Below are 13412 nucleotides of genomic sequence, written 5' to 3' on the forward strand. Positions count from 1 at the left end.
CATTGTTCTCTTTGAGTGTATGTATTTTAGACAATGAAATATACAATACTGCCCAAATGTTAATAAGAATAGATCGCAGCTGATAGAATCTTACAGGTATAATTCTTCTTGATCATTGTAAAGCATACATATAGATGACATTGTGCATTATGTGCCTATGGTGCTAACATGTATGTCTTGATAAGCGGAACCTTTTAGCAACGAAATGAAGGGGTGTGGCTGAAAACAGGGTAACCCAGACTTTTGGCAAAATGGAGTTCTTGGTACCATTTGGTTTGTCCAATTGTCCTTTATGGACTGACATCAAGAGACCTCTTGCATTGGTCTCAAAATATTAACCATGTCTGCAAAAAAAACCGTTGACTGAGAGGAAGAACCTGGTAAGTGCAGTGCTTGTGCATCGCTGTCAACAACACTGTGACCTGGTGTAAAGTGCAAATTTGTAGACTTTTTCAAAATAAGCAAAATATGGGCGAGCGGTTTATAAATTCTTGCACACACCCCTTTATGTACAGTTGATGTTTGGATTGACCTGCACTTGATTTGCCAAGAGCTTATGCAATACAGTGGTAAACATACATGTAAATCTGGCACCTGTCATGCAGGAAGAGATATTATTATTTTTGAAACTACATTGTAAAGTAAACAACCCGTTATCACCATTATTTTTTGTCATGCAATACAATGCTTTACATTTGAATACAACATATATGGTGGTTAACTTTCTAACCATGGTAGAAAAGCACAGCAGCAAAGAGAGAATTTACATGTTCATGTAGCAGAAACGGACTTATAAAATCAATTGGCCTGGCATATTTTGCGATTTGACTCACTTTGTTTCTGGCGTAACATTTGTAGTCCCTATGTTACCATTTCTTCTAGCCTGTCACTACCGTAAAAGCCAACACTATGAAAAAGTAAAGACAGTCACAACCAGACCAAATCTTGCCCAGCACTACCTCGAGGCCAACACTTGTAATAATTCCCCAGGATTTAGGCCTACTGGTCAGCGGAGTGCTACATGTATGATCTCAATCCTGACCCACAGCTCCTAATGAGCTAGCACTTGGGTAGGGTTCATCAGGAGACACCACTGGACTGGGCACAGGGCTAGGGAGAACACGCACATCAGGAGCAGCCGCTAACAGCTGCATTGTCTCTTTATCTTCTGCTGTGGGTGTCTCGACTACAGGTACTGCTCCTGCTAAAGGTTCGAAGACTAATTCATCCTGAATAGTTAATTTGTAGATTTCTCGCCCTAGTGTTTCTAAACGTTGTCTATATTCAAGATCCTGCAATGCAAAGAAGAATGCATAATAAGTAATTGGGAAAGACTGCAGTTTCTAAAATTGAGTTGTTCAACATTAGAGACAGACATGTATTACCTTCTAAATGACCTTGGTTTACAATGTAGGATATAAATGCTTGTTTTAATATGGTAACTGTTCATTTAGAATAGAAATTAATACTTCATTGCACATGTAGGTACAAGATAATCTAACCAACACTGCTTGGGTAAACCTCAAATTACGTCCCAAATCCTTGGTCGAGTTCTTGACTAGAGGTCAAAGGGAGAGCCCCGCCTTGGAGGTAAGATTTACATCCTGGTAGGAAATGGCACATACCTGATGGTTTTTCTCTGGTACCCCTTCCAATCCATATATAGCACCAAAGCAACAGGCAGCTATTACCCCAGTGCTATCACTGTCACCAGAGTGGAACATACCCCTGAAATAGACAGGCCAAAAGATTAAAAAAACACACTTAATTGTAGGGAGGGTGTCTTTCTCAAGAAAGGACACTGAGACAGAACAGCAGTGATCACTCTGAGAGTCGGTATTTTGACCTGCTGATCATGAACCTGGTGGTCTGACCACTATGCTACCGATCTTCCCTAACAACAACCTACGTAGGTAATTTTTGACACTCACCTACTGCAGAGCTCTTTCCAGTTATTACCAGAACCTAGTAATGCATCATACCTGAAATATCAATTTAGGCATAAGTGAGTTCTGCAGAAAACAAGTTGTAGAAGAAGCACCTGTTGATTTTATGTATCACACGTGTGAAAGTGCAAAAGTGCTATGAAATGGAATCATCTACAAAGGTTTGACGAAGTTAGTGACCCCCTCCTCCAGGCAAAACACCATACAGAAGTCTTCTCTTTTCGGAACCAGTGAACCTGTCCGTCAAGGTAATTTTCAGCTTCAAATCATTTTGATATAACCTCTTATAAAACTGAGAGAGCCGAAGACTTGGCGATTGTGACTCACGCTATCATTGGTGCATCGTGACCACTTGCTCCGCCCCAGCCACTGTAACTCCACTTCTTATACATGTCATCTCTCTCTTGAATGCCGTATTTCTTGGGGAATACGGGATCAGCATCACCGTTGAAAATACGCCGCGACTTCAAATACTCCCTCCATCTGTCATGAAAATAACTCCTGGAATAAAAGGAAGTAAGGTTCAATCAATCAATCAAATCAATAAATAAAATGGTCATTTCTGTGGTGCAACTTTTAGGCAAAAGAGTCATGTTCAAGTGTGCCCTCCCATCTCTACTACTAGTACTTTCTGTATAGTTTTGTTTGAGTAATGTTTCAAACAAATCATGGTGCTGAGAATGAAGCTATTTTAAAGGGAATTCTTGATAAATCTGCTAAATGGGTGTAACTTTGTTTCCAGCCGGTCATCCAACAGATGTCAACTTTTAGGCATGCACGTTGCAGCCAGTTGGGCATTTGTGTGACTGTTATATGCTCTGGCTCACTTTTATCAAATTCTGCGACTTCTCCTTTGGTGAGATCAGGAAGCATGTCTGAAACACTAGTTAAGGAATGTTCCTTGGCTGGAGATTGAAGCTATGCAAACAACCTTTTGTCTGGCGATCAAGTTACCACTTGACCACAGGGCTAAGAAAGACGATCAGACAGATAGCCATAGATAAAAAGACTGATAGACATTTCTGTATACTTACCAAGCCGCTTCATTTTCCTTGACAAATCTACCCTGAGACCTGACGTAATCTAACGCTTTATCTAACACCTTCATCAGTCGACAACCCCACTCTCTGATTGGCACACCTGCAAGAAACACAACAAGGTTATAAAGACTTTGTTTATCAAGTAAAGTACTCCATGGTTTAAGCCATCAAAAGTGTGAGGGACCTTCGCCATGGACTTCTGTCACCGGCAGCTTCCAACAACTAGACTTTGTTTATAAAGGCAAATACAAGAAGTATTCTAAAGTAATTTGTTGTACTGGTTGCTCAATAGCCATAAATGATCACATGTCCATACATGTATTGAGGATATGGTTGAGCATTCATGATGGCTTGATCTTTCCATCAAGAAATAACAACCTCAAATTCCACAAGTGCTGCTCAACTTTAGTATTCTTCAACAAGAATTAACTCACATGGTCTTTTGACATGTGACGGGGAAATGAATTCACATAATGATGAAGAGTAACTTGAGAAAATAGCACTTTTAGGATGGGGGGGGGGACGGGAAAGACACTGCTCTAGAGGAATCTCCTCTCCTCCTTTACCTTGAATTGCATAAGATGTGAAGAGAGCTGCAGCGAGACTCCCGAGGTAACCAGTTGGGTGGTGATGGGTCATTCGTCCTGCTTCAACACTGACTGCTATCAGGTCATCAATTTCTTCTGGTCTGAAGAGGGAGAAAGTTGGTCGCAAAGATGTTATCATAAGTGAAAAAACAGCCATACTTTACAGCCATGCTGATACACCAAGTGAGGATGTAAGAACCCACAGAGTGCCTTAAACTGGGCCTACCCTTACCTGAAAGTCACCTATCGTAACGGGGCTTCCCCTGCTGTACCTGTGTCTGAACTTGTGGTCATGAATCTGTGAGAAGGAGTTATTGGGCATGATCCTGGGTTAGCTAACAAGTACGTCATAATTGCGAAATGCCAAATTGACGCCAACTCTTTGCACATTGATGAATTTTGTCCATGCGGAAAGCTATTGTTTATTCTCCATTCAACATGCCAACCTACTTACCGTGGGTATCGTAGTCCAATGCACATTGCCCTCATGGCAGCACCACACCCCCCTCCTCTGAAAAAGAAACAAGATTATCATCTATCTAGAAAAGTGGGTGTTCCACATTTCAAGATTCTGAAGGGCCAGCCATACTTAGGATCAAATGCACATATCACTAAGTCACATGTATCTGAGGAGACCACTTGTCAAACAAACTTTGAAAAATTCTGAAATTCTAGTAGACCACAGGGGCCATTAGTTACAGAAATCACATGTTTTTTATTGAGACCAGTGACAGTGCACTGCCAGTGAACCTGCAGTTATCAAAGTCAGCTCTCTCTGTTCAAGCTTATGGCTCACAACACTCTTCATCTTTCTGTCTGGTTGGATAACATCAATACGTCATCAAGCGATTATGTACTATAGAGACAACTTAGTCAGTTGGTAAATGTGCCGTTTGCAACGATGTTGCCTGTCGCTCAATTAGGGATGTTCTAAGGTCAATATATGACCTTCATGGTGAAATGACAGGCCGAGTAACGTACTGGTGACCTCACATTGTCTGGTCAAATCCACTACTCCACTAAATGTCACAACTGACATGTTTCTCGTACAGAGTTTCCTGAAATCAACCCACCATTTTGTCATACAAGTCATCTGAAGGTGGGAAAAAGGATGGGGAGAAACATCTTTATTATGTTGGGTAGAGTGCAAGCATGATGGAAGATATCCTGAGGAAATCAGGGGTTCATATGTTTGCTTCTCTGACCATGCACAACTTCTCACATCCATGCAGAAAAAGAAAATATCTGATGTCCATACATAATTAGGTTTTCATCACAAAAATCTGTCCAAGCCAAGATCAAGAAAACAGAACATACCGAGTATCAAATGGGATCTGGTAACCACCTTTAACTGTATAGTCAATTAAGTGCATTGAGTTCGTACAAGAGCGCCCTACAAGAAAATAGGAGGAACATGTTTTAGAATACTGCATGTGCATGAAGTTCCCTTCAGTTGATTTGATTACAGAATCATTGCACCAGGTCTTTCCCAGTCAATGGCTTTACACCAACATTGCTTTTTTTTTCCTTTTTCACACATTGATGAGCCAAGTAAGGAATAAACCTAATTGATCCTTTTACAATGACTCATCCCTTATAGATTTCAAGCAACTGTGTGTGAAAGAGGAAAAAGAATGCACTTTGTCCTAGCTCTTTCCACGCTGTTTCCTTTGAGACCTGGTGCAAATATTATGTAAACCAATACAACTGTGACATGGTGCCAGGACTCATTCTTACCTATCATTGAACTTTGTATAATACCCATCTTTTCTCAGTGGTCTTAATTTCCTACACTGTTCTTTACATGCAGAACCTGGGGTTAGAAATAAAACCACGCTCATTCATTGCACATTGCAGCGATCTCTGACCTACCCTGAATTGAATGGGATTAGGTAACCACCTCTCCTAGTAGGATTAAGTTCCCTTGTAGAAAATTGACAGGTACCACCTAAAATGGAGAGGAAGGGGCAATGATGGGTCCACCTGTATCAGCCAAACTTATATTGCTCACTTCCTCACTTCATACCCTCACCTTGGAATGATACTGTAAAGTTCCCCGACTATTAAGTATGGGGAAGTATTACATTGTGCTCACATGCTCGTGCAAGTGATTCATTCAGTACTAAAAGGTTCTTTATCACATAAGTCTTCCAACAGACAAAACTAAAGATGCCAAATTCAGCCATGATCTGCACCATCCAGGCTGTTACGTACTTGCACATCCTCCCTCTTCTCACGTCGTCTTGCCATTAGTACATCACATCGTAACATTGCACTATCAAGCTGCAATGATAGCACCAACAATGCTTGAGGTCTAGAAAGAGCTTGTAGAAGCCCTGGATGTGTGGGAGATATGCCAATTTGGTTTTGTCTATGTCACCAAACATGCCACAATGTGGCATGTTTGGTGACATTTAGTGCCATTATTGTGACTTTGTCCTCACCTGGGGATCGTCCTATCATATCATTCATACATTCTTTATACTTCTCAGCCAGCTTAAGATAGAGGTACTCCTTGTCTGGCCTATGTCCTGAATCCACCAATGCTGAAGAAGAATACAACATTTGTAAAGAAGAGCAGACTCCAGGTGCTGTGGTAAAGTGCAATAAAACTTCCTGTACTGTGAAGCTACTAGGAGCATCACTCCACCTGAAAGGATGCTAACATGCACTCATTTGTACTCCAGGGTTGGGAGCAGCAGAGTAAGGTTGGGTGTTTTGTGGAAGGACACAGAGATGATTGGAGACAAAGCCTAAAACATGTTAAAAATACTAAAAACAAGAAATGTTTTCTGGTTTTCTGCTGTGACATCAAAGTAAGGGACATCCAAGATTTGGGGAGGCTGAGTTAAACCCTACCTTCAGCTGTTGCTAGATGCATCACTGTGTCATCACTTACTTTCCATTTAGGTTCTGAAATGCAAAAATCATACAATGAGTAACTGCACTATCTACATGATAAATTTTCTGTTAGAAATTTAAACTGAATATTGTTGCCAAGCAATTTTCAAAATAAGTTAGAATGTCCTGGGTTATCCATTGGCAGAAACACAAGTGGTAAAGCCCTTTAATCTGAACAATCAGGACAAAACTCCCACTTGAAAGGTGACAATCAACTTACTTGCAACATGAATGTTTTCAACTCCACCTAAAGCAGCGGCCTCCTTGTGGATCACTTCACCAGAATGGCAAAATTCCCACTTGCAATTGCGAAAACCAAGTGCATCACCGACACCACTCAACACCATTGCAGCAACAAAGTGGTCCTCTTTGTCCTTGTCCATTGTGTTCAATAGTTTTTGGCAAACTGTATGATTGATTTTCCTCTTCTTTTCTGATAGATAGTAGGCAGTCTGAGCCAGAAAAAAGGAAGTATAAGTCTTGAGCAATAGAACGACTCTGGGGAATGGCTGCTTCTGGGAATTGCTCAGAAGGTAGCCCAAGTGCTTAAGGGAATGACTTGGCCCTCTTGGATGGATTTTAAGCCTGTTAATCAGAAAAGGTTTCTCGGTCAGACGTCAGAAGTTACATGTACAAAATCAGTTATTGTAGGTAGATTCTATGAGGTCATGTCTCTGTGGCTGATAATTTTGACCAAGGTCATTTGCATGCTGACCAGTTATGCCTGTGTAGATTGGCAGGTAATAGACGGTTTCAACAAAGACAAACCAGAGCCTATTATTAACAAAACAATTCACACACATCAGCCGGGTGGAAGAGGTCACTGACACTGGTCAGTGAACTGTCACTGTGTCAGTCACAGTGTCACTGTCAGTGGTCAGTAGGCCTAGTTCTGCTTGGGCTAAGCAAGGTACATTTACTCTGGAACAATGCTATCAGTCACTGTGACCCTAGCTGGTAAAAGGGTGTCCTGACAAGAGCCTATGATGCCTTGATTGCTGGGACTGGGGTGTGGCTGAATGGCATGGTATGGTTAGCATACGTGACTGAGACTCAGACTGAGTGTCATTACAGTACTGCCATCACTCAGACATATCATACTCATCTACTCATAAGCTCAGGCTCAGTTCAAAACAAACCTTTATCAAACAATTGCACTAATTTAAATTTTGTCTCTTGTGACTGCTCGACTGGTATTCGATGCTGAAGTATTGCAAAATTTGTGAAAATAGAAATGCGGAAGTAAACAGTGGATTACTGGATATGAAATGATGTATCAAACCTGTAACACTATTTGAAATGAATATTTTGTCATAAATGTATATTGTGTCACCAAATAGGTTAATATGAATGTGTCTACCTTAATATTAATAATCATTTGACTATCTTTTATCTCTAGATGGCAAAATAATTGAAAAATATTATTTCTGGCAAACTGTGGTATTACATGTATTACATCGGTGAAGTCACAAAACAAGCAGAGACCTCTCTTGGCGCTTTGAGAACCAAAAATCTCTTCAGTTTCATCCGACCGAAAATTTGAGGAAAAAACAGCGTTTTCTCGTTGATTTATTTACGTCAAGGTACTTTTTTGATGCGATATAGGTCACAAAACACGGAGGGCTTACGATCCAGAAACATTTAGAATGAGAGAGTGAGAAATGATAAAAATAATAATGATTTTTTGGAAGGGTCAATATGAAAAAATAGAGAGGTTTAGCAGATTCGCCTGTCTTTTACGACCTTATCGACAAAAAAGTGAAGCTTAGCAACGTTTCTGTACATGCCAACGTAATCGCGAAAATATTGGATGGATAATCAACCTGACTGAAGGGCCCAATCTCGGAAAGACCAGCTTCAGCCTGTTGAAACACAAAGTTGGAAGTCTTCATTCAATTCAATGATTCATCATCATCATATTCATGATCATCATGATTCATGATCATCATGATTCATGATCATGATGCATTCAAATTAACAATGCCAATGACAATTAAGTATTCGGGTCAATCATATGCTCGTGGGAGCAGACTCCTGAGGCCCATGGGAATGTTGTTTTTCACAGATGAATGTTGTCCGATCTAAAGTAAGAAGTATTCTTTTTTTTCAGGTGAAGATTCCTACACTTTCAGAAATCATGGTTGATTTCAAAAACATGTCCTGTTGGTAGCTAGCGCCTTTTGCTGTTTTGAATCACTTCTTGGTGTTCAGAAAAAGATGGCAGACTCCTTACCATTCAATCATGAAGCTTTGATGAGTCGGCATGACACCGGCTACAGCGATGGAGAAGTCAGCTATATGTCAGATGATAGTAGCTGCGATGGTGATCACCGATACTGCAGCGAAGACCACTCGAAGGGGATCTTGGAAGGACTAGATAGCTTGCGGCAAGAAGGCCGATTCTGTGATGTGAGGATCTGTGTTGAGGATCGTGAGTTTCCGTGCCATCGGGCAGTGCTTGCTGCATATAGTGCATATTTCCGAGCCATGTTTTCCAGTGAACTCATGGAGAGTAAGCAAGATAAAGTCACCTTGAATGGTGTTGAGGCGCAGATGATTTCATTATTGATTGACTATGCATATACCGGAGAGATCCTTCTGACCAAGACCAATGTCCAATCCCTCCTAGCGGCAGCAAGCCTCTTGCAGGTTTTACCCGTGCAAGAGGCATGCTGTAAATTCATGGCTAAAAATATGGACGAGTCAAACTGTTTGGGTATTTGGTGTTTTGCTGAACAAATGTCTTGTACGGCTTTACAGAAGAAAGCAAAAAACTTCACGCTGCTTCATTTTAAAGATGTGTATGCATCAGAAGAGTTTGGCAGCCTTCAGCATACAAAGTTAACAGAACTGATCTCAAGTGATGAATTAGAGGTGGATAATGAAGAACTCGTTTACAATGCTGTTGTTAGGTGGCATGAGAGTGACGTTGACTGCCATAAGGACCAATTTGAGTTGGTCTTCGAACACATACGCCTACCGCTCATCAGTCCATACTTCATGTTCGATTGTGTCGAGAAATATCCTGCCGTTGTCAGTTCAAATAAATGTCGCCAGTTAGTGGAAGAGGCCAAAGTTTACCATTTGTTACCAGACAGACGCTCAGAACTACGCTCAGCAAGGACGAGACCAAGAAAAGCTTCAGGTACTTCTCTCATGTGTCATGTCGCCTACCCGAGAGTGCAACTCGACCTTGACAAATAAAGCCTCCCTGTTTGGAATGGCTTTCAATTTGAACGAGGTCTGTGTTTTAGAAACTTATCCTTGTATACAAGTTTAAACTCAAGAAGGTCTATGGCATAAAGACCTCCTAAAGTTCAATTATTTCAAATGAACAAGCCAGTTCCTTCTCTCTTACAGCAACATCTCTACATTTGACTGATTTTGCAACAGGAATTGTTTGTTGCGTGAGTAGGTCATTTTATTTTTCAGTGACGTGATACTGATGTGCTAACTCTTTTCCCTCTCTCAGATACAGTTGAAGTGGTTGTCGCGGTTGGAGGAGAAGACGATAAAGTTGTCTTGCGAAGTGTTGAGAGTTACAACCCCCAAGTGAAAGAATGGAGAACGTTGGCGTGTCTTCCTTTTGCTGTCAGTAAACATGGTTTAGTTGTTTCAGGTGAGTTGTGATGGGCTAGAGAGAATACTGCATGGGACTCCGTGTTGAAACACTGACAATCGTTGCTATACAGACTCATAGACTCACTATAATAATTGTAAGCATTTTGAATGTATTTAGCCTTTACTGCTTTACTCTTGAAAGTAACATTTCAGTAAATGTATACCGACCACTATGTGTGTCTGTATATCCACAACTTCTATATTTTCAGGAAATAATCTGCTGTATCTTGCTGGTGGTGAGTTTCCTGACGGTTCTGCCAGCAAGGCTTTCTGGAGGTATGATCCGACTATGGATACCTGGCAACAAATGGAATCCATGAACGTACCAAGATCCGAGCTAGGTTTGACAATATTGACAAATTCCTATTTTCCTATTGTTTTAAGGTTTAAGAAAGCAGTTGTGAAAGGTATTGCCAACCCCTGTTGTCAGTTCTGATGTACTGTGAGATAGTTGAGAGCTCCTGCCATAGTCTCCGTTTAGTAGTGTTGGATGTACAGAAGAACCTCTCTATTAGGATCACCCTTTGGGCTGACGGGTGCAATCTTATGAGGTGACCTAATTATAGAGGTCAAATTCAATGGAAATGTTCAATACAGGTCTAAAAGCAGTGTCCAGTCCTAGAAGGGTGTCCTGCTAACAAAAAGACCCTCTAAGGGATTTTCTACTGAAATCACTAACTGTGAACAGGTGTCATTTCTTAATCAGTAATTTGAAAAAAACAACTTGATTTTTGAAGCAGGAGTAGAATACTTCGACTTATTTGTGTTTGTTTCTTTCCAGGACTAGCTATGTTGGATGGCCATGTCTATGCTGTGGGTGGTTGGGAGGGATGTTCTCGACTTGACAGTGTTGAGTTCTACGATCCCAGTACTAAAGTTTGGAAGTTCGTTGCAAATATGAAAATGGCGGTGACAAGTCCTGCTGTTGTTGTGTTAGAAGGCCGCCTCTACGTAACTGGCAAGTGAAATATCATGTTTCCAGTCTTCATTCAGCTGATCTGTAACGCCCCTCGATAGATTCCTTCTGCATTATATTTTTTGTATGCTATATGGGCACAGGCCAACCTCACGCATTTGAGCAATAGAATTATAAACCCTTTAAATAAAACATAGCCATGATTAAAAGCCAGAATCTGATGATTTCTTGTTCATGACACATCTGATGATTTATTTATTCCACCTTTATTATATATCTTGACACATTTGCGTCAGATTTTGTTTCCGATAGCAACTGTTGTTGCCAGTAGATTACATGAGAGTTGCCTCAAAAAGGAAAGCATTGTCGCAATCTCCCGACTTGACACTTCAAAGCTCTCATTGAGCATATCGTCATCGTAGCAGTTGTGCGATAATTGCTTTTTGAAGGAAACGTTTCATTCAAAATTCCAGTTAATCTATGTGAGTTTGTCTTGCAGGAGGGGCTGTGCTAGAAGATGGAGATGGAATTGACCTTGTTCAGAGTTACAACCCGAAGAATAACACCTGGACACAGCTACCGTCCATGTTAATTGCTCGATCAGGATCTGCTGCTTGTGTGTTGAATGGGCGTATATATGTCATAGGTAAGGGGACACTGAATCTGCCAACTTGAATCTTGGTGCATCTTCTGTGTTTACTCTTTAATCTTTGGCAATGGAGTAGGCGGATCATAGGGTCTTTTGCTCGCCTTGACGTAACAAAGGATTGTTGCTCTGACAACTCCTTTGAAGGGCGTGGCATTTGAGGTAAAGTGACTTGCCAAAGGTTGCAAGCCGTGTGATCTCAGTGTTTGAATCATGTGTCCAACACCTTAACAAATGAGTCAAATGCCCCAGCCCCCTATTTATTGAATATACTAAATCATCAGTTTCATTTGCAGGTGGATGGCATGCTTCCACTGAGAACACCAACAAGGTGGAGAGATACAATCCACGAAAACGTGAATGGGAGAGCCGGAATCCAATGAATGAGCGGCGATACCGACCAGGGGTTGCTGTGGTTGATGGCAAGATATATGTGCTGGGTGGCGAAGAGGGCTGGGACAGGTAAGGAGAGGGTGAATGGGAGGGTAGGAATCAAATGAGAGGACATTCTGCTCACCAAGCACTGGGGTGGAGCTGTCTTTGCCCAAAACCTTGGCTGGCACCTTGATTTTGACCTTCATTTAAGCTCCATCCTTGCATTGAATGGAGAGACAACCAATTCCTCCAACATGGTGTCACTTCCTTCACCTGATAAAATTATCTCCTACCTATGACCTATGACTTTGAACGTGAATACTTCTCTGGTCTTTAAGACTGTCCATTGTTTTTGTCCAGGTACCATGACACTATTGAATGCTACGACGAAGCTAAAGATTTGTGGAGTGTCATTGGAGAGATGGCGTCGAGTAGGAGCTGGTTAAGCTGCGTGTGCATGCGCGTTAAACAGAAGAAAGAACAAGATGGAATGGCCAGTGTTGTTTAGGAGACATGAACAATATCTAGGTGATGTGGCGGTTCATTCAGTGCTAAGAATGAATGTCCTAAACTTCAGTACAGATGCGTATATGCTGATGCCCAAAGTCCCTTTGTATGTACGCAAAACAATCAACAGTTGATACTGGTGTTCATGATGTAGTCAGTGGCACAGACACGTGTGTTCTTTTTATTATGTTTGATACAAAAATGTAGCATTAGTATCTATGGGTATGTGATACCATTCTCAACCACTGTGTTCATTATTCATCTATCTAAATGAGATATCTTTTATGACAAGCAAGAATAAAAAAGATAACTTGCCTTTATTCTTGAAAACCGCTAAAATAAAAAGTATATGTAAATCTGTACATAACAATACAATAAAACGTTGTAGTAAGAAATAAAGGTTGAATTCTGTTTTGTTTATTGTTATTCTAAGGTTCTCTCCCAGGCATGTGTTTGTGCTTCATGTAGTGTGGACTGTTTTGATGACCTGGATGTGCTGAGGAGCTTTCAAGATATTCTCTCTGCCCCCACATATTTCCTGAAGTATCCTACCAATATATCTCATTCTATTTCATAACATGCCTTATATACTAAAGTATACTGTGCCATTTAAGTCATGATTTCAACCCATTTCGTGCAGTGATACAGGTAATATGACCCAAAGCCTCGGGAGACATTCGGCAGGTTACCCTCCGTGGCGGGCAATATCTATATAATATCATCAAGTAGTGTCGATTAGTGACGTTGAATGTTCATTTCCAAAACCCGTAATGTGTTGCCTAGGTTCGACGTTTTCTCTTCTCAAATTAGCGAATAAGACTAAAGAGTTGCTTGCTATCGACGTTTTCTCTTCTCAAATTAGCGAATAAGACT

At 40.9% G+C, this 13412-nt stretch overlaps 2 protein-coding genes across 4 annotated transcripts; one reads left to right on the forward strand and one right to left on the reverse strand.

Moving 5' to 3' along the window:
• Positions 1-2: 2 nt before the first annotated feature.
• Positions 3-7741, reverse strand: LOC135483923 (ADP-ribosylhydrolase ARH1-like). 3 transcript variants are annotated; one of them, XM_064764997.1, is made up of 12 exons: positions 7614-7741; positions 6695-6926; positions 6433-6486; positions 6018-6119; positions 4891-4966; positions 4028-4084; positions 3553-3674; positions 2981-3086; positions 2274-2447; positions 1932-1982; positions 1626-1728; positions 3-1292 (listed from the first exon to the last, which is right to left on the reverse strand). In XM_064764997.1, exons 2-12 carry the CDS (start codon positions 6855-6857, stop codon positions 1032-1034), a joined length of 1269 nt encoding a protein of 422 aa, XP_064621067.1. In that variant the 5' UTR covers positions 6858-6926; positions 7614-7741; the 3' UTR covers positions 3-1031. The 3 variants fall into 3 exon arrangements, with proteins under 3 accessions (XP_064621067.1, XP_064621082.1, XP_064621074.1); XM_064765012.1 differs by lacking the exon at positions 4891-4966 and adding an exon at positions 5311-5386; XM_064765004.1 differs by lacking the exon at positions 4891-4966 and adding an exon at positions 5446-5521.
• Positions 7742-7966: 225 nt separating this feature from the next.
• On the forward strand, positions 7967-12918 carry LOC135497587 (kelch-like protein 20). The gene is made up of 8 exons (XM_064787361.1): positions 7967-8057; positions 8585-9619; positions 9947-10093; positions 10305-10436; positions 10877-11053; positions 11511-11657; positions 11954-12119; positions 12393-12918. Exons 2-8 carry the CDS (start codon positions 8692-8694, stop codon positions 12538-12540), a joined length of 1845 nt encoding a protein of 614 aa, XP_064643431.1. The 5' UTR covers positions 7967-8057; positions 8585-8691; the 3' UTR covers positions 12541-12918.
• The last annotated feature ends 494 nt before the right edge of the window (positions 12919-13412 follow it).

Source organism: Lineus longissimus, chromosome 1 (genome assembly GCF_910592395.1).
Source record: "Lineus longissimus chromosome 1, tnLinLong1.2, whole genome shotgun sequence".
In the NCBI taxonomy this organism is placed as follows: Eukaryota; Metazoa; Nemertea; class Pilidiophora; order Heteronemertea; family Lineidae; genus Lineus; species Lineus longissimus.

Excerpts from the sequence above, each read along its gene's own strand:
- LOC135483923 (XM_064764997.1), bottom strand. The coding sequence starts at position 6,857 with ATGGACAAGGACAAAGAGGACCACTTTGTTGCTGCAATGGTGTTGAGT. Across the intron at positions 6,487-6,694 it reads TGAAAACATTCATGTTGCAA|AACCTAAATGGAAAGTAAGT; the intron begins GTAAGTTGATTG and ends TTTGCATTTCAG. Across the intron at positions 4,967-6,017 it reads TATGATAGGACGATCCCCAG|GGCGCTCTTGTACGAACTCA; the intron begins GTGAGGACAAAG and ends ATTTTCTTGTAG.
- LOC135497587 (XM_064787361.1), top strand. The coding sequence starts at position 8,692 with ATGGCAGACTCCTTACCATTCAATCATGAAGCTTTGATGAGTCGGCAT. Across the intron at positions 10,437-10,876 it reads CGTACCAAGATCCGAGCTAG|GACTAGCTATGTTGGATGGC; the intron begins GTTTGACAATAT and ends GTTTCTTTCCAG. Across the intron at positions 11,658-11,953 it reads TGGGCGTATATATGTCATAG|GTGGATGGCATGCTTCCACT; the intron begins GTAAGGGGACAC and ends TTTCATTTGCAG.